Raw genomic sequence first — 26,888 nt, forward strand, 5'->3', positions numbered from 1 at the left:
ATGAAGAATATGTCATGTCAAATGCTGTAGAATTGTCTCTCAGTATGAAGCTCGAAAATGTGTAAGCAATTTACACATAGTTAAATTTGAAAAATGATTTTTTTTTAAATGGAGGCTCGTTATGTTATACAAACTGGTGGTGACCTCTGGACTCGAGCAATTTCCCTACTTCAACCTCCCTCTTGGCTGGACCTAGTAGAGTTTGCTCCTATGCCCAGTTGAAAAGCATTGTTAAAAGCTGTGTACTTTATAATACCTCTTATAGGAACACATTCTTCTAAACCTATAAGCAAAAAGTAAGGAGAGCTTCTATAGTCCTGTTATCTTCTTTCAGCTCCTGAGAACCATGTCTGTGCCCAAGGGTAAAGTTCTGGATAAGAACCTGGATGAGGAAGGACTTGAGAGCGGAGACTGTGGTGACGATGAAGACGAGTGCATTGGGAGCTCTGGGGACGGAATGATGAAAGTGAAGAACCAACTGCGCTTCCTTGCAGGTAACTGCCTGAAAATGGTGATGCTCTCAGGAGTCAAAAATCAATCGCTAAAAAAAAAAAAAAAAAAAAAAAAAATCAATCGCTTTCAGCCGGGCGATGGTGGTGCACACCTTTAATCCCAGCACTCGGGAGGCAGAGGCAGGTGGATCTCTGTGAGTTCGAGACCAGCCTGGTCTACAGAGCTAGTTCCAGGACAGGCTCCAAAGCCACAGAGAAACCCTGTCTCGAAAAACCAAAAAAAAAAAAAAAAATCAATCGCTTTCTAGACCTCCTCTAAAATCCCTGCAGCACACGATGCCATGAAGCCATAAACTCTTTTAAGAAAGATGACCTTCTCAGAAAGCAAAGCTTTTTTTTCTTTTGTTAGTTTCCCCACCTCTGACCCTGGGTAGATCAGAAAGTTCCTGTTCTCGTTTTCTGAAAGTGAATTGAGCTGAGCCATTGGCTCCGGTTTCCCATTGGAGTTGACTTTGGTTCTTCTTGGTTGTAGAAAGCAATGCTACCTGGGGAGTCTTGTGCAAACCTACAGTGAGGCTTGGGGTTGTAGCCGGGTAGAGTACTTGCATCTCATGTATGAGATGAAGTACTAGCCCTAATCCCCAACACCACCAAAAGGAAGTAACTCAACAATGGAGTAACTTTAAAGGAAGAGCTACATGTTGACTTTTCCTTCTTCAGAGAGAATGTCTATTATTTTCTTTTCTCACAACAGTCTAATATAGAAAGGCTATGTACAGCTGGGGAGAAACAATAGCAGTAGAAAAAAAGCAATGCCAGGGATGCTGGCGTCAATAAGGAAGTGCAGAAACAGAACCAAGTCTCCTCACATTTGTTGTATCTCATAGTTTTTAAGTCCTTTCATATCAACAGGTTATTTCCTTTATCAAATTCTTCCTAATAAAGCTGGGCTTTGAGAAGCAATGAGATTTCTCGAAAGGAGAGAGACAGACTTTTACCACCATGCCTTTTCCTCCTCAGTGCATCCCTTCTGCCTGAAACTCTGTTGTCCAAGGTCTCCAAGATGCTTCGTTCCCTGTTTCTCCCATAGCCTCATTCTCTTACTAACTGCTGTTCATCTTGCCCCCGCCCGCCAGTGGTCTCTTTTTAAGCCTCTTCTTCCCTCCTCTCTAGAGAGAACACACATGTTTTATTCTTGGTCACTCTTTAAATATTTTCTTGGAATCAGTCATTTTTTTCACTGAGGAAAACTAACATGAAATCTCCCCTCTTAACAAATTCATACATGTACTGTTCAGTATTATGAATTAGGCACACTCTGGTCAACAGCAGATGTTAGCATCTTCCATCATGCATGACACTATGCTCAATGAACAACACCTCTTCATTTCTTCCAGGCACTCCTCAGCCCCTGAAAACCTAAGAGAGTAAGTTTCGGTACAGAGCAAGCATATATTTGACTTTTTCTTACATATTAGTATGACTTAGAACAGATTTCCTCAAGTTTTATCACCTCCTTTCTAATTCTCCAACTCTTTATCAAACGGAGAACATAACCTAACTTCGTGGGTCTGTGGCAGGAATATGTCAAGGGAAAAGTTGACAAAGCATATGCAATCATATTTGGCATGTACTGGCATATACCATATGTACTAGCTCCATAATTGTTAGTTTCCCTCCTGAAACCTTTTAAAACCAGCGGTTATGTTTTTAAAAAGATTTTTCTGAATTATTGAAGTAAGTTATGCCAGTGCTTTCAAGACATACTCTAGAGTGATTTCCCGGTTCCATGGGGGGCAGAATCAGGATGGAGATCCAGATAGTCTGGTTTCAGAAGCCACTCTTGAACAAGTCTACTCAAATGCTTCCTTTGCTCCTCAGGGTAGCCATGAGAATATGAAAGTCAGTTTTGTATTTTGCTACAGATTGAACATGCTTTGTCTGAAAGCCTAACATCCAAAATACTATGAAATTCAAGCCCTTCGAGTGCCAACATGATACTCAAACGAGGTCAGATACTAAGAGACGTTCAGCCAGTAAAGACCTCACAAATATCCTAGAATCAGAAAAACTTCAAAACCTGAAGCAGTTTGGGTTAGGGATGGCCCCAACCTGTGTCTGGCAACTTCCGTGTCCATCTACATTCTAAAGGTTGTCCAGATGATTCATCAAAATGTTCTCTCATCCCAGCCCTGGCCCTGGCCCTGAGGACACAACACCACTCATACTTCACCAGCAAAGTCTCTCCGCTTATTCAAACCCATGACTTCCTGCCTGTAAGACTTGGCCCTCTCCATTAAAAAAGTTCTATAGCTTCAAGGTAACCTAACTTTTGTAAGCAGTGTTTGGCAGGGTCCTTCTCAAGGGCATTGTCAAAATGGACTTAGATTGCATCCTCGGGGTCCCTTTGTTCACGCGCACATTGATCCTCTCCAAGAACGCTAGTCAGGTTGTTAGGTGTGATTAGCCGGAAGGCTTTTGTAAACTGTAGAGTGTATTATGCAGAGGTAGTTCATTTAATTTATAGGGGAAATGATGCCTTGCCTCCAAAGTATTCTATGTGCTTAATCAAATCAATGACTCTACCAGCCTTGCTTTGTCGGATCGCCTTTAAAATGCTTCCTGTAGGGAAGAAACTCATTGCCAGCCTGTCATGCTCATGGCACAATAGCTCTTTGGAATGGCAGGCTATCCGCATTGGTTAGCTGTTACATAATTTCACCCAAAATCTGGGTAAATGGCATGTGATCCCAGTGACTCATCATCATCCATTTATTGAGTCAACTTGATTTGGAACATGATGTACATTTACCATTTCATTTAGTACTGCAAATTGCCTCCCCCAGAAGACAACTCAGGAATAAAGAGCATGGGTTAGACTCTGTTCAATTCTCTTGTAGCTTCCTTTTGTCCCTGAACAGACCTTTTGCGTCATAACCAGTGAATGATGCTATTAGCTGGCTTTCCTGGCTCGCTGCTTCCCATCTTTTGATGCACTACATATAATAGAGTCTACCAGGTTCTATTCCTGGGCTTTGTTTCCAACTCCCGTGTGTCCTAATGAAAGTCCCTTCCAGTGTTTAGGAGTCAGTTTCTCCATCTGTAACATAAAGACAATGCCTAGACAACTCTTACAGACTTGTCTACTGCCAGCAATCTGTGATCATTTCTTTGGCTGTGTTTCCTGGCAAAACGCTTAAAAGAGTCTTTGGGGGATACCTTTTTATGCTTTTCCACCTGACCTTGCAAGTTCTCTGTTCTCTTCTGGGATATTTCCACTTAGAATGGACCTGATTTTCCCTATTCTAACCACTTTGACTTTTCCACCCAGCCTTCTTGCAAAGAACCGCCTGCACCTAGACCTCATTTGCACAGCTGGATATTACCAAGATTTTATATGTGTCCAAGATTCCTGGGGTATAGTCGCTTTTAAAACTCATCCTAAAGTCTTCCAGATGCTTCTATTTTTAATGGTCTTGCTTCCATCCCATCTTTCTTTTCTTCCATCTTTTCCCTTTTCTGTATTTTACAAATTTTTTCATTCAGGGATGGACTTGTTATTGATGTATTGATGGGTTTGTTTGGTTTGGGGATTTTTTTGGGGGGGAGTGGGAGAAAGTTTTACAGTATAGCCCAGGGTGGCCTTGAATTGCCCCAAATCTTCCTGCCCCGGGTGGGATTGTAGAAATAAACCATGAAGCCCAGTGTGGCACAATTCCTATTTCTACATTGAAAATAGAATTCCTCAAGGTTTCTATTCCTTTCTGATAGTTGACTTTAATACTTTGGTGAGACGGCTGTTATGCAATGTCTCACCCACGGTTGCATCTTTTCTCATGACTTTCCAAGAGTAGTGCATTTTCCTCATCATGAGTGTCTTAGTGCTCCTATTGGCAAATGCTTTAGATTGGATGTTTGTAAAGAACAGCAATTAATTTCTCACAGTTCTGGCAGTTAGAAGTCCCAACATCAAAGCGGCAGCATCTGGCATCTGTCAAAGTCCTTGTTGCCCTCTTAGATGGCTGGAGATGCAAATGCTGTTTCCTCACCTGGCAGAGGAGATGGAAGGACAAAATTGAGCATGTCTGGTATTCTCCAGTCCTTTTGTAAAAGACTAATCTGCTACATAGGAGCAGAGCTCCCACATCCTTATCACGCCCTAACAGCCCACCATCTCCACCACAATAGTGTTGTGCTGGGAATTAAGTTTCAGAATAAATTTTGGAGGGCACATGAGCATCCAAATCACAGCGTCATGTACTTCATCTCTCTTCTCCGCTTTCCACATTTGCAGAATGGGGCAACTCTGTTTCTTATTTTAAAGAACTGTAGACATTTAAAACAAAGATCTATGTAAAGCATAGAACCCAGTCCCCAGGACCCCCACACTCAAAACCACACGCCTGCTATGAAGGGTGTTGGTCTCTCGTTTCTGTTGATACTGAGAGGCTCTCAAAGAGCCTGTGGGTGGAAACCAGCGCTATCTTAGAAACCCACTGTGGTGAGAAATGCATGGCATCCTATCACTTGGAAGGTGGAGACAGGATCAGAAAGTCAAGGTTATCTTCTACCACTTGGCTACTTGGGGAGTTTGAGACCAGCCTGGGCCATATGAGATCATGTCTCAAAATAAAGGTCTGTCCTTTTTGCTTATTCAAAACACACAAGAGGCTATTTCAAACAAGTAACTAGCCTTCAGCTATATATCCTAACCTCTTCCTAGTCAACTTCAGTTCAGAGCTTAAACCTGGATGAAAACCAATGGAGGATTTTGTGTCCACAAATATTTCTTCTAGAAATGCTTGCTCTGAAGACACTTCAGTCTCTCAGACATGTGTGTGAGGACTGCAAATGAAAACCTGTTCGTTGGTCATTAACTAGACAAGTCTGAAGATGAAACCTTGGCCAGTTCTGGTCCCGTTTACCATTCTCTCTCTCTCTCTCTCTCTCTCTCTCTCTCTCTCTCTCTCTCTCTGTGTGTGTGTGTGTGTGTGTGTGTGTGTGTGTGTGTGTGAGAGAGAGAGAGAGAGAGAGAGAGAGAGAGAGAGAGAGAGGAGGGGATAGGCAGTTAACTAATCCTGTTCACTCACCTCCTCCTAGAAGTCCTGTGGAAGTGGCTGCAGGATTTCTCAACCACAGACCCAATAGTTCTATATCAGATATTCTTTCTCTGCAGTTAGTTTATACTTGACAGGTAAAATAACAACTTCGAATAAATACTGATTGAGAACTATTTTAAAGCCATGTACTTTTATTTTTTATTTCTGTTCTCTTTTTCCTTGGGATAGGGTCTCGTGTGCCCTGGGTTTGTCTCCCAACACACTATGTGGCCGAAAATCATCTTGAATTTCTGATTTTTTTTCTGTAGCTACTTCCTAAATAGATTATAGTAGATTGCATGCGTGTGCTACCACATTTGGCCTCTTTCCCTTGACATTTTTTAAATGATCAAGTTCAACCTTATCTACTCCCAACAAGCTTGTGGCGTAGCAAAGGGGATGGACGTTTCAATGATGTATTCTTCTAAACTGTCAGGTCAAATCCTAATAAATGTGAGCTGGTAAGCATTGTGTATTAAGAATTCATTGATGGGCTGGTCTAGTGAAAGGGATAAAACCAGCGGAGGAACTTTATGATCGGCCTTTTATCCCAGGTGACATCTGCAGACACAGAGCTTATGGAGGAATGAACATCCTGGGTTGCTGTTTTAATGGGAGACATGTCAAGTCCAATGCAGAGCTCAAAATACATTAGAAGCGGTAATATATCTATCTACACTGACCAGTTGGCAACAAATCCAGTTATAAGCCTTGGCAATTTCCCAAAATGAATTCTACGGTTTGTGCAACCCACTGGAAACACAGCCTCCAGAACCCTGACACTTATCTTGCAGGTTGCAACTCCCTGAGTAATCCATGTTTGGAACTCCCTGGAAAGCTCTTGTAGTCCAAACTTCTTTATTATGGTATCAGTTCCTCAAATACATGGCTTCAGTGCAGAAGGACCCATTCTATCTATTAGGAAGTGGATCCTGTCTCAATATGTAGAGCATTGAAGCTTGAGACATAAAAAAAAAAAAAAAACATGGCGTCCACAAAGTCAAGGAAACTAGATCCGAGTTTTGTCTCTGCCACTTCCCAATGCTGTGACTTTTAGACTTTTAGAAGCTCCACTAAGCTTCAGCATCTGCACTTGTGAAATTGCTGATAAAGTGCCCGCCCAGCTCATGAGTTGCTGAAGCATATGTGATGGTGGACAGAAACATATTTATAAAATTATAGAACAGCGTGCCCATTTTAAAGACAATGACTATCACTTAGTACTAGTGGTTCTAAATTAGTTTGATTTGCCAAAGTCTTTAACTAAAATTTAAAATAAAAATGTGGTCCAAATGTTCTGTCCACTAATCTTCACTATGCATGAGTTCTCTTCTCCACCCCCCCAGGGGGCATTCAGTTACTCATTAACTTGTTTTAGCCCAGGGTGGTCTACAGTGAGAAAGTATTTGAACAATGACAACTATGTCTGCTGAGTTGTGCAAATAACCAGAGTCTCAACAGTCGTAGGCACCTACATCTTGAAAGAATCACAGCTAGTTACATGTTGTTTTCTTTGGTGGCGGTGGGGCAGTAAGGGCAGGGGTGGACAACTTGTTGGGGAGGGTCAAGAAAGAGCCCTTGATGCTTTCTTTCCATGCTACCTTGCTCTTGGCTACAAGCAGCCTGCTTTCATGTCTAGGTCTCTGCTTTCAGGGAGTTAATTCCGTCGGGATGCCGAAGGAAGCAGAGCTCACTCTAATAACACGCTTCACACAGAGACCAGGTGCTTCTTGCTAAGAGATTGACAACACAGCCAATCTCTGCTCCCCCTAGAGCTTTCTGCAGCTCCTGGGGCTTACAAAGAAGGACTTAGATGTGAGCTTTCACAGTGATATTATCTGCCAATTGAGACGTGTACCAAGAAAGGAGCCTTCCCGACATCTTAGTGTTGACTGGGGAGTTAACACGGGTAAGCTGGTGATAGACGAGAGAAGGAAAAGTAGAAATCGTTTTATAAAGTTGCCACAGTTGGAGGTGCTTTTGAGGAGTCTGTTATCTGGGATGAGATTAGTCTTAGGTTTGGGTTTCCAGGTCTCCACCTTGTGATACTGCCCCATAGGAAGCTTGGGCTTTGATGCCTTTATATCTAGGGCCATTTTTTAATGAGTTTTCCTTTTGCTCCTTTAACACATAACACCAAGAACGAGCTTAATATTGTGGATAATATAAACTTCTTAAAGATTATTATATTTCAACTAAAAAGAAAATACCTTTATGAATTTGGCTCCCTGGGTTGCATCTGGTTTTCTCTGGAAAGAAGCAATGCTGACCAATTTAGTGACAGGCTCAAGTCAACTTTGTAAGTATAGACAGAAAGAAAAGGGACAGCCTGGGGCAGTCCTCAGAGAGGAGAGGACTAGAGGAAGAACCAGCCAGAACGTAGCAAGGTCAAAGCTTCTGTCTGTGCTGGCAAACAGAAACAAGGCAATCCCTGGAGTCTGGGAGACTGACCATCAAATGGGATGGTCTCTTCTGCTAGATAAGATATCAGAACAGAAAGAAAAATGGAGATTTCTAGTTAAATCAATGCTGTAATCGGAAGATCCCTAAGGGGAAAAAATGATCATCTGCCAAAATGATCCATGGGTTTTACTTAACTTAAAATTTTTACTTTTGTTTGTTGGTTGTTGCTTTGTTTTGTTTTGTTTGGGACATGATCACGTACTGTAGCCCAGGTCTGTCTAGAACTTACTAAGTAGCCTTAGGTTCACCTCAAATCCATTGCAATCCTTCCTGCTCAGGCCCTCAAATGCTACAAGTGTCCGCCACCATGTTCAGCTTTTTAAAAAAAAAAAATTATGGTTCTGATAATTTCTGATTATACTTTCTGATTTTTATCTTTGTATTTTAAATAAGTCCTAATGTACATGGCTTGCGTTAAGCATAGACTCTCTTTATTTGTAACTTGTGGGTGGATTTAAGCAGTGATATAATTACCAAGTACATAAAACCAGAGTGGAGGTTGCCCTACAAATGCTGGGATCTGCAGGCAGTCTGTGTGCGAAAGCAGGGGGGGATCTCATTAGCACCTCCAGGATGGCTCTCAGAGTAAAGCGATTTGCCCAAGTCCCCGGGAGCTCCTGGGAAGGTTTCAAGCATGTCTTTTTCATCCTATATCTACACTTTTTATCCTGAAGGTGCTAATGAGATTTCCTCCTGCTCTCAGACTATCCCAGACACCAGAATTTGGAGGAAAGCCTTTACTCCACTTTTATTCCCTCGGTGGTTATACTGCTCATCGCGTCCATCAATGAGCTACAAATTAGGAGGGTCTGTTTGTGCTGGGTCCTCTGCTCCCAGCCTTCCCTTAAGGACTTAGCTATCAGGCCCCAACCTTCCTTCCTCTCCCCCACCTGCTTAGTAGCTGTCCCTTCCACACACATTTCAGGACCTGGGGGGCAGAAAGTTCAGTGCTAGAATGGTTATCTACCATGCGGGAAGCCCTGGCTTCCATCCTCAATATCACAAAGTGAGAAGATAGCTATTCCAATTATCCATGTGCAGTGCTGGTTTGGTTTTCATGGTACTGAGGATGAAACAAACCTGGGACTTCATGCATGCTAAATAAGCACCCTGCTCTGAGCTGCATCCCAAACGCCATGCACAATATTGAGTTTTTGTATTTGCTTGCTTTTACACCATATCTGGCAGGGTAGCAAAGCATCCCACTCTCGCTGTCTGATGAACTGATTCACTCCAAGTCCCCTCAGCTTCCTATAGCTGAACTTGTGAGAACGGGGATAGGAGGATCCCTTTCTAGTCCAAGGAGTAGGGACTCAGTCAACTAAGCAAGTCAGTCCAGGCACTGAGTGACCATCTATAGCTAAAAAGCATCAAGAAGAATTTAAACAGTGGTGATGGGAAGACAGGGGAAGTAAGTACCAGTGTTCAGTCTACACAAGATAAGAATGAGGGAGATGTGGAGGTTGTCCATCGTTTAGAGGTCTAGGCCATGGAAGAAGAGATCCACAAGTCCCTCCACAAGAGCAATCATGGACCAATACTTTTGTGGTATATAATAAAGACACATTAGAAAAAGGAGCTAGCAGAAAGGCCCTCCAAAGATAAACCACAGTTTTTAATCACAAGATTCAACCAACCAAAGTATCTGTAGAAATGCTATAAAAGTTTAAGTGCCGGCTCTCAGTTTCTGTTATCTTCTTACAAATCAGCAATAAGCAGCCGAGTAACAGAGCATACTCGGAGCAGGGGGAAGTAGCCTGTTCTCTGTATGTCTGCTTGGCATCCCTCCTTACCTTGGTGGGAACCACCCCAAAGCAATCTAAACGGGATGAGGGCAATGGTCTACTTGAGTTGAGAGACTCTGCGCCATAAACGTCAGTTGTTACATTTTCAGAATTTCTGTGAGCCAGTTGTTGGACATAACCATTGTTAATAAATATTAAGCTTCATGAATTTGTAATAAAATACATTCTATTCCAAGAAGGATGATTTTCCCAAACCCATCTCATCCTAATCACTGTGTCACATCAGATGATCGTGTCTGTTGCATCTGTGTGGCAGAAATCCTATAGAGTAGCCCCCCCAACCCGCATCAAGTGCCAGCACGTATGCAGCCTGATGATGGAAGTAGAACTCCCTTAGAAGTCAGAAAACATAGTAAATCAGGGCTTGAGTTACTGTTGTGTCGGTTGCCTAGAATCCAGACTTCAGGGAGTAATAGCGGGGAAAAAATGTTGGTCCTGTGGCTTACGCTTGTTATTGTGTTATAACTATAACCTTCTCATGGTGAGTAGCGCACCATTTGAGGAAATACTCTTGCAGAATTTGAAAACTGTTATCTAATAGGAAATACCTCACTCTGGTCACTGATGGAAGCAAGTCCCCACTGATGCTTTTGTTTCTTCACTTTCTTGAAGTTTCTTAATGTAAACCAATATATCAACTGATATTCCTGTAAGAATCGCACTTGTTTATCAGTTGCGATGTAGTTTAGTTGCCGATACAAACCTGGCAAAGAAAAGGTCAATGAAAGCATTCTGTAAAAACCAATTCTCGTATGAAATTTATGATAAAGCATATCATATATTTTATCTATAAGTCAGTGGCTGCACATCCTTTATTCCAATAAAACAGAAAATAAAAGTGCATGCATACTTCTTGTTTTGAGAGCCAGTTGTTAAATATTTACTAGCATTCCACAGCAGTGAGGAAGTGCATTGGGAAGATGTGTTTGCTTCCTTCATCCTTCGGGGCTCTTCTCTTAAAGGGGTAGCTCTTTCCACCAAGGAGAGAAGGTCCTGTCTTCCAAAGTTATGGTAACAAATGAAAGAGCCCCCCCCCCTGTGATAATCACTTTGATTTCTAGGAATCCTAAGCTTGGAAACTTCCTTAACTCCAAGACTGCTAAACAGATCCATAAACTTTTCCTTTTTCAAAGCCCTTTGTTCCTTATTGAGTTTGACAGGCTCCTTCTGAAGTCTCTCTTAACCAATGGAGATCTCATCAGTTCCATCCCAAATCTGGATGAGAGACTGATAGGCCAGTTCACTGGGGCATAGAGGCGAGGACCACTTGGAGAGTCCCTTCAGCTTCTCTATCAGAGGGTATTAGGACAAATGAATCCCGTGTGCTGCTATTAGCTCTGCTTTCACAGGGAATGGAACTCCTAATATCAGATTACACTCTGTTGGCTTGGTGATCACTTTTTTAAAACCACCAACCATATGGGCAGAGGTTGGAAATAAAGCTAAATTTGGAACACACCCCACTCTCCTTTTCAGTGTTCTTTTTGGTTTGTGCAAGGGGACAATGCATTTCTCACACTCACACACCCCACCAATCTCACACTCACACACGCCACCAATCTCACACTCACACACCCCACCAATCTCACACTCACACATGCCACCAATCTCACACTCACACACCCCACCAACCTCACACTCACACATGCCACCAATCTCACACTCACACATGCCACCAATCTCACACTCACACACCCCACCAATCCCATACTCAAATACCCCACCAACAGCTGGAAAACTAAGAAATGAGAACCTCCCCAAATGTGGTGAAACCACACATGTATGCTGCAGTACATTAAGAAGGGCCACACTCTGCTCCTGCCACGTTCTGAACCTGCCTGAGACACACAACGCTGAAAGACTAACTCCATAATGAAGAGAAACACAGGGATTTCATGGCTGCGAATTTCTAAGTTCTGGATGGCTCTTCCATCTTACACTCCACATCTGAGGCACTACTTTCTGAACCGGGAATTTTTAGAATGTGGAGCCATGAAGTTCTCCCTCCATTATTATTATTTTTTTCTGTTCTGGCTTTACTTCTCCCCCACATGCTACTTCATCTGGAATGACAGCTGGAGCAAGAAGAAAGATGGACTGGGAAGGTAGGCAGTGATGATGATTTGGGCAAGATCTATGGACTCATGCATACTGGATTCTAGGACTTTCTAGAGGTAAACAAAGAAGCCATAATTTAGCTTGCGATTGCTAAAAGGGAGTTTGGAATCAGGGCTCGTCTAAGGAGTGAAGGGTGCCATGCCCTCCCTGAAGGAGAGGTTAGAGTTTTCTCAATATCCAGCTGAGGGTCAGAAAGAGGTCCTCCTCACTGCCCCTAGATTCTAGGGAGGAATGAGTAGCAGTGAAGTCAACTACTTGAACCTAGTCATTCCTCATCTGGCTCCAACCTTCTCCAGTCTTGGCTCCCATTAACCCCTAGCCCATCCTCTATTCCGGCTACTTTCTAGTTCTCACACACTGCCATTGTAGTCTTTGAGGCCTGGCTGGGACTTTGTAAAGTCCCCTGTAATACACATAAAGCACTTCGTCCAGTGCCTTTGCTTTGATAGGTTTCAATGAGCAATTAATATTCCGCACATGCTGATCTCTTAGCCCATAATTATTTCTCCTTTGCCATCTTTTAAATCCACTTCAGAGGCACCTCCCCCTCCTGTGAAGCTTCACCCTAGGCAGAGTGCTTTGTTAATATTCTCCCTGGAAACTCGAGGTCAGGTAACTCCCAGTGCCCAGCTGATAATTAGTGCTCAATTAGGGTCCGTTACATGGCGCTGACCATACAGAACTGAATGGGCACAGTACCTGCTGGTATTCATATGGTTGGGATCGAGGGAAGAAAAGGAGGCAAACAGAAAGGACATACACATCTAGCTAGAAAAATAGACTATAATGCTGTCCAAACACAGATTGTAGTGTGCGCAGGGAGTTATATAAACACAAAGGAAAAGCTACAAACCCGTCCTGGAGTGATCAGAACCTGAGCTGAGTTTGAAAGAACATAGCAAGTTTCAATAGGAAAGACCAGATCGAAAGGGAGGGAAAACTGACTGGCAAGTATAAGCAAAGGGATGGAGGTGAGCGAGAATGTAGGGGTCTTCTGTGGTGTAGCTGGCATAGAAGGAAGCGAGAATTAAGGCTGGAAGACTTTTTAGAGAGTCCATCACCTTGTCAGGGAATTTGGCCTGGAGCCTTTGGCAGGGCCTATACATTTACAATAGGTGTGCTAGCTCCTACCCCTCTCCATGGAAGTCACTAGGAATCCGTCATAATATCCCATTCCACTGAGGGCAAATGGAACCTTCTTAGCCTTTGTGACGTAACATTACAGAGGAGCATTGCTGGATGTGCCACTGTGCTTGGCTGGCAGAAGAGTGTGTGTGTACCTGGAGGATGAGAAGGTGGTGAGAGAGACCAAGTGGTGAGAGAACGAAGATGTGGCCAGGGTTCCACACTGGAAAGCCCCACTCTGTGGGGAGAGGTGAAGGCGTAGGAAGTGCCAGCAGGGTCTACTTGTTCGGATGGGGCAAAGTGGGGAAGAAAAAAGTGGCGAGAAGGAAGTCTGTGTGCCTACCTGGGCAGGTGAGCAGATACAAAAATTCATCAGAAGGCAGAGTGGGAAGGAGGTAATGTTGGGGTAGGCATAATAATACTAGTTCGTGTGTTTTAGAATTTTTAATACATTCATTCAGCGTTGTGTGAGAAGGTATGGCATTCAGAGGACAATTTACAAAAATCAGTTCTCTCTCATTCCACCATGGGCAGTGGTTCTCAACCTTCCTAATGCTGCAACCCTTTAATACGGTTTGTCAGGTTATGACGACACCAATCATAAAGTTAGTGTTGTTGCTACTTCATAACTGTAATTTTGCCACTGTTTATGAATCAGAATGTAAGTATTTTTGGACATAGAGGTTTGCCAAGGGGATCATGGCCCACAGGTTGAGAATCACTGGTCTAAGGGATTAAACTCAAAAGTCTTTAGACTTGGTGGCAAGCACCTTTACACACTGAGCCATCTTGCCGGCCCAGGAGCTCACGTTTTGGAACACTTATTGCACAATCTTAATCATTTTATGTAAATCAACTCATTTTACTCTCTCAAAAATGCTGTCGGGTAGATGCTTTTATTTCTGTCTTACAGCCGAGAGTATACAAAGTAGTGTAGAACACCAGAGAGTAAGCACAGCGAGGGGGACCAAAGGGAGCACTTCACAGAAAGAAAAGCTGAAAAACATCTCTGCATCATCTAAATGAATATGGATGGAAGCGACTAGGTCACCAGACACCCACGCAAGGGTTTATTAGTTCATCTCTGATGTTTTAGCAACCAGGGGATTTACAGTTCTTAGAAAAGGGCTGCTTCCATGTGCATGAGGCCATCCTGCCATCCACATCTGTTCCAGTTGCAAAGGCAGACACCAGTAGGAATAGAATTCAAACAAGCCTCTCCAAATGATGACCTGAATGACTTCCAAATGAATCTTCCAATATCGAATACATGTACTAGTCTTAAAACTAAAAGGAAGAGAGGTTGAGATCTAGCTGGCTTCCCAGCACCCTGTAGTACCATAACAAAATTACTTCCATCCTGAGAAACAAAGGAAAAGGGCAAGGTTAGGAAGGGTATTGAATTTAAAAATACATCACATGAAGCTGTGTTGCTTTTTCCAAAGACTAATCTTTTCTCATTTCAATAATTATGCTCTGTGTGTCTGTGTATATAAATATTTATACTTGTTCCATTTGTAAAACAACTTCATGTTCCAAAACACTTTCTCCTGGTCATTTGAATGTTACAGGGCCCCAGTGCTTTGAGGACCTGGCTGTTCTAGTAGCTAATAGACGTGTTGTGTTTTCATTTTAGCTTCACATCTCTCTGGTCCTCTCACTGGCTGGGCTATGTTAGTGTTGCAAGTGGCAACCACTTCTGGAAATCAGATGCCATAGTCAGGAGGGCGCAAACGTGTATGCTTTATTGCCTGAGCTGGAGCTTGTGCTAAGGACTGAGCTACATGGGTTTTTATACCTCTAAGCCAGGTGGAAGATTATGGGTGTGAAATCTTTATGATTGATGTAGATCCCATAGCTAGAAATGTCCCTCCTATCGCTGCTTTCCCTGTGACCAGTGGATTTTTCTACATTTTATCTTCATTTTAATTTATCTCAAAGTATCTTCCAGTATCCTCTCTCTGGTTTCTTCTTCGACTCAGAATTCTGCTGGGTAATTGTGTTGGTGAATTTGCCAAACAGCTCTCTGTTACTGATTCCTAATTGTATCCCACGGTGCTCTGTGGAGTTCTCTGAGTTTATTGTTGCTCTTGTTTAGTTTCACAGCACTGAGGGTTAAATCCAGGGCCTTGAGCAGGCTAGGCAAACACAAGCTCCACTAAGCTACACCCCTAACCCTTTTGAAACTTTATTTTGAGATAGAATCTCGCTAAATTTTCTGAGTTGGACTCTCAGAAAATTTAGGATCCTTTTGCCTCAGCTTCCCAAGGAACTAAAACTGCAGCCGTGTGTTGCTCCCAAGCTCCGTGAAGCTTAGATAATACACTTTGTGTGGTATTCATGCTTTAAAATATACTGTAGCTTTTTATGGCTACCCAGTCTGTTCTAGAGAAAACTCTCTGTGCATGTAACAAGAATGTATGAATGACTTTGGACTCGCCCATCTTTAGGATTAATGGAAAAAGTGTAAAGTGAGTTTTTTTTTCCCTTCAGCATTAACTTCATATTTAAAACTAAGCTTTTGTCCATAATCCTTTTCCATGGCTTTTAGAAAAGAACATTCAATTTACAATTACCACTTAGAAGTCAGATCTGGCTAGTGGTCCTAGGCTCCTTGATGACCTACTCTAATTAGCTCTGTAAAAGATCTATTAGAACACCTGAGCAAAGTAGCCGAGTGGGAGTGGCTTGCCGAAGTCAGCTGTGATGGTTAAACTCGATTGGTATCACTCATGGCATTTTTTTTTTTTTTGAAAACCAGCTGTGCCTCAGAAATAAGTTCTGGAACTAATTTCCTATTTTAAATGGCATTTGGAATTGCCTTTTTGTCAGAGAAACCATTCTCACTTGTAGATTTATAAGGTAATGCAAATACACATCAAAGAAATAAAAATATTATGCTCAACCAAGATGTTGGTTTAAAGACAAAAGGAAAGAAAAGCCCGATCCCTTTTCAGGCTTCAAAATTCTCATGATACCTATGCCATGTACATATGCGTAAGTTTATAAAGCCATCCAACAATAAAGTCCCAGACTCTCACTGTAGGCAGATTTAAGATTCAGACACAAGAGAACTATATCTCCTAGGATTTTTTTAGTTCTTATATAAGCACTCTTAAAATCCAACCACAATATACCTTGCCTCTAAAGTAATAAAATTGAGTACACTGGCTATAGCAATATAAAGATGGCGAAGGACCAACAAGAAATGGTGAATCACTTTAAGCAATTGGTCATGGGACTAAACACCACGCTCTCAGACCTGGACTGTGCATCTAATTCTACTTAGTAAGTCAAGTAGTGAAGGCAGTGAGGCTCCTGCTGAGAAGAGGAAGCCCCAAGTCGAAGGCCCCTGACTCTGCTGGGAGTTTGGAGAGTGGATACTTTTAAGGAAATTCTTTTGTTCAATGCAGAATGAGTCATCCCCAGATGTGCCCATTTCATCTCCGATTTGTTAATACCTCTGTTTTAAAATGTTCCTTTCCAATACAAATGTGTTAAGGCTGATGTTTCTAGCGTAACCGAAATTTGTATAATCTAGAAATGAATTCCATCTGCTGATACTCATTCTGCAATATGGAAATTGCTCTTAAGAGCTTGCTGTTTATATCTACAGGGACACTACATGGATAGGTGTTTATTACCACATGTGTCTCACATTTAACCATAAAATAGATACCAACATCCATCCAGCACGGAGAGATTTAAAATGCAACATTTAATTGCCCAATGTTAGTTTTGCTCACAAAAATAGATGGCTTTTCTGGTTAGAGGAAAACAAAAGGCCATAGAGTGAAGCTCTAAGGCAATTTTAAGTGAAGTTATATCTTTACTTCGGTTCAGATTCCCATGGGTGCCAATGAAAAACAGCGTTGAAGAGATGGCTCAGTGGTTAAAACACTTTCCCTAAAAGCCTGACATCCAGAGTTCAGATCCCCCCCAAACCCATGTAAAATGGCATGTGGATAACCCCCCACCTGTAATTCCAGCCTCAGGAGACGGAGACAGAGAGACCGGAGATCCCCAGAGCAGGAGGGCTTCAGAGACTAAGCATGCTGTGGGGTTCTGGATTAGACTAAGAGAACAAAGTGGAAAAGCGATTGAAGATGATTTCTGACATCAATCTCGGGCCTCCATGTGCATTTAAACACATGTACATATGCAGACCCCCCACGACATGTCCGTACATTTGCTAACACATCCACACGTGCGCACCATCAGCGCATACATACATGAAAAGAAAAAGCAGGTTCACAGCGGTGAACTCTTCTCCGAAGAAAGGCAGCTCATGGCCCCAGCTTCTAAACTCATGGCCCATGGCCTCTGAATCATTCTACCATGCATACACTACTCCATTACACCCCTACCATGCCATAGATCATTCTTAAATCTTCCTTGTCCTTGTCTAGGGACAGGGGAAACAAGGTTCTAAAATTTCAGTTCCAAGGTTGGAAGGTCATCTGGAATGAGCAACTGCTAAAAAGCATATGTATCCATGTCTTCATTTGTGATTCATTTATTCATGGCCCTCTATAGTTTCGTCCTAGCCCACCTTTTCAGTGTAACCTTTGGTGTCTTCCCACATAGTCCAGCCCAGCTGTACCTAAGTGTCCATTCAATCAGGCCCCTGTGCCCCCATCATATTCTTCCTCTGTCCAGAACGGTTGCATCTTTTCCTTTGACTCAGGCTCCACATATCCAAGTCCTATCCATGCTTTCCAGCACAAAGTCACATCTTTCTTCCTCCATAAAAGTCTTCCTTGATCCTGAATCCTCACTCCTACCCAATCTGGAAGGGAACAGCCACATCTCTAAACTTCCTCTGGTTTTCTAAACAAACTCAAGACAGAGCAAATAGGTAAGAGAACACATAGCACTTCTGAACTGTAGCGCTCTGGGCAATCATCTTTGAATCTCAGACCCCAAATTAGTAAGCTGGAGCTATTATCTTCCATCTAGAATTTCTTGTAAGGATGACCGAGATTACACTATATGGACCGCACCTTAAAGTCAGGCACAGTGTGGCTCAACCTTGTGTTCCAAGCACTTAGCATTTCGGGTTGGATACCGTATAAATATTTGTAGTACTAGAAACTGGATGACGAGTCAGAAGTGGCTTCCGGTGGCTTTCTTGTGAACCTACCAAAAGGAGCATCCCTCTGCACATTGCTTCAGACCCTCCTTCTCTCCTCCCAGTTTGGGAATCAGATTGCCCAGTGCAATTGAGAGCTTAGGGCTCGCTCGCAGTTCCGTGATTAGTCACTGACGATTGCGCCCTCCTGTGTGGGCCCGCGCGCGCACGTGCACGGGCACCATTTGCCCAGAAGAGAATCTATTGAAAAAGAGGGCATGCATGCATTTTTAAGCTTCTTTTCAACTGGTTTGGTAGGTTATTTCTCTGGCATTAGGAAAAAATATGATTTTTTTTCTCCTCAACATCTCTTTGAAACTTTCCTTTAAGTTTCTGGTACTCTCAAAGTTCATGAAATGTTTTATATGTAAATAAGTGAGAAATTCACTTGGTTACTGCTGAAGTTATCCTCTGGTAAAGGCAATAGGAAATCATGTATTATAATGAGTCATAGTTTTCATTTGTTGGGTTACATCTTGTCTACAATCCTTTTTTTTTTTTTTTTTGTGTGGAATATTTTGAAGTTCACTCTGACTTTCAATTAAACAACATTTCTTTTTATTTATTTATTTATTTATTTATTGGTTTTTCGAGACAGGGTTTCTCTGTGGTTTTGGTTCCTGTCCTGGAACTAGCTCTTGTAGACCAGGCTGGTCTCGAACCACAGAGATCCGCCTGCCTCTGCCTCCCGAGTGCTGGGATTAAAGGTGTGCGCCACCACCGCCTGGCCTATATTTCTTTTTATTTTTAAAAAAAAAAATACTCCTAGGAGAAAGTAGAGAGAGAGACGGAAATGGTCTTCAGTGGTAAAGACACTGGCCGATAGGACTCAGCCACATTTTCAGGAGATACGCATAAACTCGAAAATCAAAGAGCGCAAATGAAAAGAAAGTAACGAGCCGAAGTATGCCATAGACCATTGTCTTGTCTGCCAAGTGGGTCCTTTGCAGGCACAGGAGTTGGAAAACACTATTTATTGGAATAGGAATGGTTATCCTCAGAAGGTTAGCCGTAGTTGTTAACTGCATGGGATATTTAACAGGTACTGTTGCTTCTGGCTTTGTAGACTCCATAATAAGATTCTATAGAGATGGGACAGACTGGGTGTGTGACGATATGATATAGTTGCATACACGTCTTTCTCACCTACAATTGCACTGGGATTTGGACAAGTAGGGTTCCCCTGGGAAACTGGCCACTATACTGATGCCTAGTATACTAAATATTTAAATAGATTTGTTTATGCTTGATAAGAAATTCTTCATTGGAGGCATACACACACACACACACACACACATATTCTAAAATATATGTCCACTCTGCTCAGTCTTTATCATGTTATTTGTTTATATGTTTCCAGAGCAGACCATTTGGTATCAGCCAACCAGTGTGATTTTCCCTGGGGAAGATTATTTCTCCTGTTCTCAGCATTCCTTAGTTCCCAACAGTTCTCTGTGTGGGGTTGAAGCCCTGTGGTTTCTCCCCCACCCCATCCACTTTAACATATTTATTGTCCTTGTTTGGCTCTGGCTTAGGCCATCATGTTGGTGTGACTTTACAGTATAGCTCCTGGCATTCTTAAGAGACACAACGCAAAATGAAATACAAAAAGTCAAAAGAGTCCTTAGTGCCTACTCCCTTAGAGAGCACTAACATATCAATGGGGGTTGATATATCCTCTCTGATCCTTGTGTCTCCACATCCTGAGTTCTGGAATTACAAGCATGAGACATCATGCCTGGTTTATGAAGTGCTGGGTATGAAACCCAGGGCTTCATTCCTGTCCCATCATGCACTCCAGAAACCTCAGTGGCATTTCCTGATCTGCGCTTCTAAATCCTTCACTATCTCCCCATGCCTCCTACATATCAGAAAAACGGTCTATTCATCTTGCCAGAAGACACAGCATCGTCCAAACAAAGGGTAGTCTCTGAAACAGAGACGCACAGCACGGCATTTCCCATTGGCAGTGGGGGAGGTGTCAGAGTAGGACAGAAGATGAAAATGTCAATATGGAAAGCTCCACTATACTGAAAGGTCTCTGGCCAATCGGGCTCAGAACAGACTGCTTCTTAAGAAAAATTACAGTCATATATACACACAAAACGTGGACTGTGTATGTACTTGGTAGTCTTTGCCTAACATGCATGAGGCCATGAGTTTCATACCAGCACTATATAAACCAGATGTTGTGGTACATACTAATACCCTGGCATTCAGGAGGCTGAGGCAGGAGGATCGGGAGTTCAAAGTCATCCTTACATACATAGGGGTTTTGAGGTTTGAGCTACATGAGATCCTGCCCCTTAAAAAAAATTAATTACGGTTAAAAATAAATTGTAGTCATTCTTATTTCCTTATTCACAATTATTTCATGGCTCACATTTATCTGCTAAAGGCTTCTTGATTATAAACATCCTTTGGGGAGTGTACCCCATAACTCATTTTTAAAGGAGACACTCAACATCTACCACGTTCCCATTAATAAATGACATATACATAGTGAAAATGACCTCATTAATGACACAGGGATCACGGTTGAGTTTAGAAGGCACAAGGTAGAAATTATCAAAGAGAACGGGGTCAGTTCAGTCAATCAGTTGAGCCGAACATGGAGATTCACTAAGCATCTCATTTATGCCTGATTCTGTTAGGCACAAGGTTAGACTATGACCGCACTTACTGTTGGACTTTATACAGTGTGTACAGCAATGAGGCACGTGTTGCCTATGAGCACAGATGTGGCAGCTTCTCCCAAGGTCTACCTTTATTTTTAACTTGTTGCTCAGGGAGGGGGTCAAGAGCCATCAGAAGGAGCATGGGCAGTGATTACTGAACATCCTCACTCTGTTATCCAGAGGTATGGAAGCTGGGAGAGTGTCTGCATCTCTGCCTAGCACCTTCTCTCCATGTGAACTCCCACAGTTTAATGAAAAGGATATAAAGCAACCATCTGCAGCAACATATTTGTTTAAAAAGGAAACACCAGCATGAAGACTTAGCAACTTTGAACCAGTTGAAAGAAGAGCATCTGCCTGATATTCTCATCGTGGTTATATTAATTGTTCATCTTCCATTCTTCTTATGGTTTGTGTTACGAGCATATTTGTATTGGTTCCACCAGAAATCTTGCAAAAAGAACCTGCAAATGGTTACTTTGGAGAGATTAAAATCTACACAGGAATTAAATCCCCTGACATGCACAATTAAGAGCATATAGTCTTGAAGACCATCTTGAGGCTCTCGCATCCATGTTGACTTTTGATGGAATACTTGATTTAATTTATCTATGAGGTACCAAACACCATCCTAAATACTGTCCCATATCCTCACAGCAATCTTAAATTTGTAGGTGAAGAAACTATGGTCCATAAAAACGATATGAATATCCACATCAGTATTGAGCACGTAATACTGACAGCTACATTTATTTGGTTCTGAGTCTAGCGTTCTGCCATAATACCACCCACTCGTGTGTGTCTCATCCTCCTAGGGTATATACTGAGTCACAGGAAGGAAGCAGAGTCTGTGACTTGCTCACAAGCACCTATTGCCTCTTAAACAAAACACCTGGCCCTGTGGAAATGAGGCTCTGACTGCAATTGACGTAGGAGGGCAACAAATTGAGAGAATTAGATGCTTAGTAATGCCAAACCGGTAAGCTTGCCCTTGTCAGCTACAAAACAGCACAAAGTCAACAAATCTCTCTTCTAGAAGATAAAGGGGAGTAGAAATGGCAATAAGCGTGAAATAAAGATACTTTGTCCTTCTTCAAAATGTGTTTTTAAAGACAGGATTTTATAAGCTGGCCTTTGACTCACTATATAGCAAGGTTGACCTTAAATTTGTGGTTCTCTTGCCTTTACCTACTTAAGTAATAAGGCTATAGGTGTGCATGCCCAAGGGGCCTTCGTATATCAGGCAAGCCCTCTGTCAACAACTACATCCCCATTCCCTTACTTTGCAATGTTTTGTCCTCAGTAGGAATGAAACAAGACAAGACTGGTAAGGTGGCTCAGAGTTTAAGAACACATATTTCTCTTGCAAAAGACCCAATTTTTGTTCCCAGCAAGCATATTGGGTGTCTCACAACCGCCTGTAATTCCAGGTTCAGGGGCATGTGATACCTCTGACCTCCATGGGCACATACCCAGACAGAAACGCACCATATACATATACATTAAAATAATAAAATAAAATATTTCAAAACAAATACAAAAAGACCATCAGATTTCTTGGTGGTGACGGATCCCTGGCACCCCTGTGGATCTACTTTGCCCCCAAAGGCTTTTACTTGATGTCAGAGTTCTAGGTAATAAATGGATCCAAACCAAACTAACAGTGAGGAGTCACTCAAGGGTGGGCCTGAATTACAGACTCGATTCTCAGAGCCCTTTAAGGTTTGCAACAATTTGAAATTGTGACTTTGGAACTTGTCATAATCCTAACATTTCTAGCATATTCGCTTCCTACTAATTCTAGACGCAGTTTTGAGGTAGGAAAAAGGGCCCCGTGAATAAGGTTAGGTAGGGCCCACCTACTTTCCCACTGTGCCTTATTACCTCAAACATTTGTTAATGCCTGGGACTGTGGGTCTGAGGATTGAGGGAGGATTAAAATATAGAACAATCTTGTCAGAAAATGAAGAGCCTGGTAGACTGAACTGTCTCAAAATGAAAGAGCCAGAATTTGAACTTTCTTACTTCAAAATGTCACCATGCCCATCAGTAATAAGGCTATAAGCAGCAATAATTTGATGTCTATCATAAAAATCTAGGATTTAGCACTTTTAGTTACTTTAACTTAACAAAATACCGTATTTCATGACTTCACATTTAGCTGTTACTTAGAATCAGCTCTTTTATTGGCTCCTTTGGACAGAATTGTGATTCTGATTATTTTAACATTTTAAGATACTAACACAGCTACATTAGATTCTAATTCAATATGACCACCTAGATACAAGCCTGTTGGATTGGTTTTCTTAATTTAAAAAAAAGAAAAGAAAAAAGTGGGGGTCTGGGAAGATACCTCAGAGTTGTGTGTTCATGGAGATCAGATGTGTGCCCGAAGACAAAGGGAAGAGGGTGCCAGGGTTTTGCCCTGCCAGTCAGGCTAGAAATATCGGTTTCAGTGAGCTCCAGATTCAGTGACAGACTGTCTCAAAATAAGATGGAAGCTAGGCATGGTGACACACATCTTTAATTCCAGCACTAAGGAGGCAGAGGCAGGGAAATCTCTCAGCGTTCAAGGCCAGTCTGTTCTGCAGAGCTGGTTCCAGGCCAGCCAGGGCTACACCATGAGACCCTGTCTCAAAAGAAGAAAAGAAAAAAGAGGAGAAGATAGAGTGTTAAAAGAAGATACTCAGCATTGACCTCTAGTCAGCTGACACATGCTCACATGAGTACATATTGCTCGTACACGCTCACACACACGCTCATGCACGCTCACACACAAAGGTGAATTCAATCTTCTTTCTGTCTTGGAGACAGAACATTAGTTAGCTTGCTTCTTTGTCCCAAAAGTAGACTTAAAACCCAGTTTCGCTTATTGGTTCCTAAACACATTTTAAATACATCTGAATAATTCTTTCCCAAGCCCTATTCTGAGAAGCGACACATTCCAGTTGGCCTCTTACTTTCTCTCTGTTCAGGACCCCTCCCTTCTCTTTGGTCCATCAGCCAGGATACAGAAGGTGTCTCATTTCATTCCCGCTATAGTCTTGTAATGGAATTCTGTATTGTTAGTTTTCAGATTAACAAACAGAAGCCCAGTTTTGAAGGGTATGGTCACAGGTAGCACGTGATGTCAGATACGCAATCTTTCTCCTTGGGTCTGTTCCCTCGGATTCCTACTAGGAGTTTTGTGGTAGCGATTCCTATCGCTAAGTAACCCCCATAAAAGCAAAATAAAACTATGTCAAAGATTGGAGACTGACTGAGAGGTGGGCAATCATTGATTCTTTTTTTTTTTTGATCCTTTGTATGAAACCACTTCATGTATGCAAGGATAATACTGTTTTGCTTTGCTTTTGATACAGCGTCTAATGCGACTTAGTTTGGTTTCTAATTCCTTGTGTAGCTGAGGCTGACTTTGAACTCCTAATATTTTTAAGTATTGGGGTTACAGGCAAACAGCACCACACCCAGGTTTTCATTCTTAATCTTAGCAAAAATCATCAGGAAAATTAGGAGACCTTAGTACCTCTAAAGAGAACAGGGCGAGTCTCCCTCCGTACTTTAATGTTGCTTGAAAAAACACTTGTGACTCCCCTGCCTTTTATATTCCACATAAATATTCCAAGCTCCTCAAACATTTTGAAGGCACAATTTTCCATCTTTTTATTCCTCTAAAGTTAGAACAGAAGGCCTGTATGTGTCCGCATACACACGTTTTAGAACTGGGTGCTGCTTGCACTTTGGTTTGAAAACCTTCCATGTTATTTTGATTTAATAAATATTTTCATAATCGCCCAAATGGCACAGTTCATGCTTTTGTCATCAAATAGAAAACTAATGTCCTCGAGGGGGAAAAAATGCAATTGTTCTGGCACCGTGCCAGAAATGGCCCAAAGACGATACTGGAAGCTTGGTTCCTAACATCTGTCCTGATAAGTTAGCAGGTGTTCAATGAAAACTACAGAGCTGCTTTTAATTCCTATTGAACCCATTGCAAGTGTTCCAAGTTTTATCACTCATAATTAACATAAAGAAATTAATGTCTTAAGAGCCTCAATATTGGAAGCCCTATGAGTCCTGAGGATATTTAAAGGGAGACACAAGGTAAATAGGATGAAATTCTTAAGCAAGATTACTGATATGACAGGGCTAAAGAGCCTGGGAGTGTGTGAAAGTGCCTCCTTTCTTCCCTTTAATAAGTCCATTACTTGCACTTGGGCATATTTTAAGGTCCTTTTCATGCTGAATCTAGACTTGAGCATGCTTTGCATTTCAAGCTTTGTCTATCAATCAGTAGCGCCAAAGGTATTTCTGCTTTCAAATAACAGGAGCGAGGAACAGCTAATCTCTTTTCATTCGGAGTTCCTTCCATTATTTTCCCGGGACAAAGTTTGTGTTGGCTACAAAACAGGCCATTCACAAGATCCAGGAGAAGGAATTTAGGTAAGAATGAAGAGAGATTGCAGGATGTATAAAGACTCCCTCTCCTGAGGCCATTAAGAAATTCCAAATTGGCACGGTTCTGAATAGTGGCATTGCGTTAGCCTTGCTAATTTCAGTAACTCAAGCTGATAGTCTCTCTTCACCGGGTTTTTGGTTGAAAGCAGCCCATCACTACAGTACCATCCCATCCCCGGTGTGTTCCTCTGCTGAGGTGAGCTGGCATCTTAAAGCAAGTGATCAAGGGGGGACTGTAACCGGCAGAAGGACCCCTCAGTCGGAAGCTCCTCGGCAAGCACTTCATGCCTTGCTTTCCTCAGCAAAGGCGGCCAGTCTTCGCTTTTCTTTTGCTAAGCGGGAATGAGACTGCATTGACCCCTTTGATGATTTCTGTCTGGCTGCTTAATTGTGTTCCTTTCAATAACTGGGAAAAGCAAAGAAACCCTTCCTAGGTTTCCTTTTCATTTTATCTTTAATTAACAGATAATGAATATGTTTATAAGCTACAATGTGATGTTTTCCTGTATGTTTATAATGTGGAGTGACTGGATTTTTTTTTTATTTGCTCTTCATTTTATAAGATGTACAAAGAAACTGACAGCCAATAGGATTTAAAAAAAAAACAATTCAGGGGAAAGGAAACTTCTTTTTTAAAGGAATCCACATTTAAAGCACATTCTCCTAAATCTTTCACTTACCCGGTATCTCGCATCATGCTGGCAAAATGTACAAAGGGAAATACTCAGAGTGTCTCAAGCTAAGAGCAGAGGAAAATGGCCGAGGGTTTAAAAGGGTTTAGGGTTTCATCTGAAGAACAGCTGCACCCTTCTGGGCTTGTAGTCAGATATACCAAATTCCAACAAGCCAGGCAGACCTTGGAAGAGGCCCCAGGCACAGTGATAGCAAGAGCCTTGGAGGACAAGGCCCAGAGGCAACAGCCTTCTGCACAGCCCTCCCAAGGTTTTTGACTTTGCTTTCTTCTTAGTCAGTCAGTGACTACAGCAAAGTGTGAGAGCTTCGCCTGAATGCTTCAGCTCGTTAAACAATAAAGATTGAAAAACAGGTAAATAGCAAAAGAGGGAAAAGGAGCATATGAAAGCATGAGATCTTATGTTCCAGAATGTTCCTCAAGAAATATTCATAGTTAGCCCATAAAAGCAGCATTTTGCTGAGTATAGCGGTGAACAGTTGTTAATCCCAACACTGGGGAAGTTGAGGCAGGAGGATCATAGCCAGAGACCCTGTCTCAAAGCACTGGTGCCAAAATAAAGGAACCATATGCCTGTTAAAGTTTACACATATTTCCAGCTCTTATGTCATTGTCATTTGGGAAGTAAGACAATTTACTTACACGCGCAGCAGAATGGACCGTTGCTCAGGTTTCGCCGAGTTTTTCTTCTTAGGCCGTCTGCAAACTCTGCTCTTGCTCAGGCTGCCAGGGCTCTCGGCACATGCCTCTCTTGTGGCACTTAGCATACTCGAACTTAGAGGACAAGTTATTTGGGGACTCCAGTCATCTGCCTCACAAGATAGAGAATTCCAGAAAGCCAAGCCTGAGTTTTCTTCTGCTGTAGCAC

General features: G+C 42.2%; 1 protein-coding gene across 1 annotated transcript in view; it reads left to right on the forward strand.

Annotated features, from left to right (window-relative positions):
• Gpc3 (glypican 3) overlaps positions 1-26,888 on the forward strand; it is a 349,741-nt gene that overhangs the window by 307,058 nt on the left and 15,795 nt on the right. Inside the window, exon 7 of the mRNA XM_050121691.1 lies at positions 335-494. Coding sequence (XP_049977648.1) covers positions 335-494 — 160 coding nt within the window. The remainder of the gene's footprint in view (positions 1-334; positions 495-26,888) is intronic.

The sequence above is a fragment of the Alexandromys fortis genome, unplaced genomic scaffold (genome assembly GCF_014885135.2).
Source record: "Alexandromys fortis isolate MF-2015 unplaced genomic scaffold, M_Fortis_MF-2015_v1.1 scaffold_194, whole genome shotgun sequence".
Classification (NCBI taxonomy): domain Eukaryota; kingdom Metazoa; phylum Chordata; class Mammalia; order Rodentia; family Cricetidae; genus Alexandromys; species Alexandromys fortis.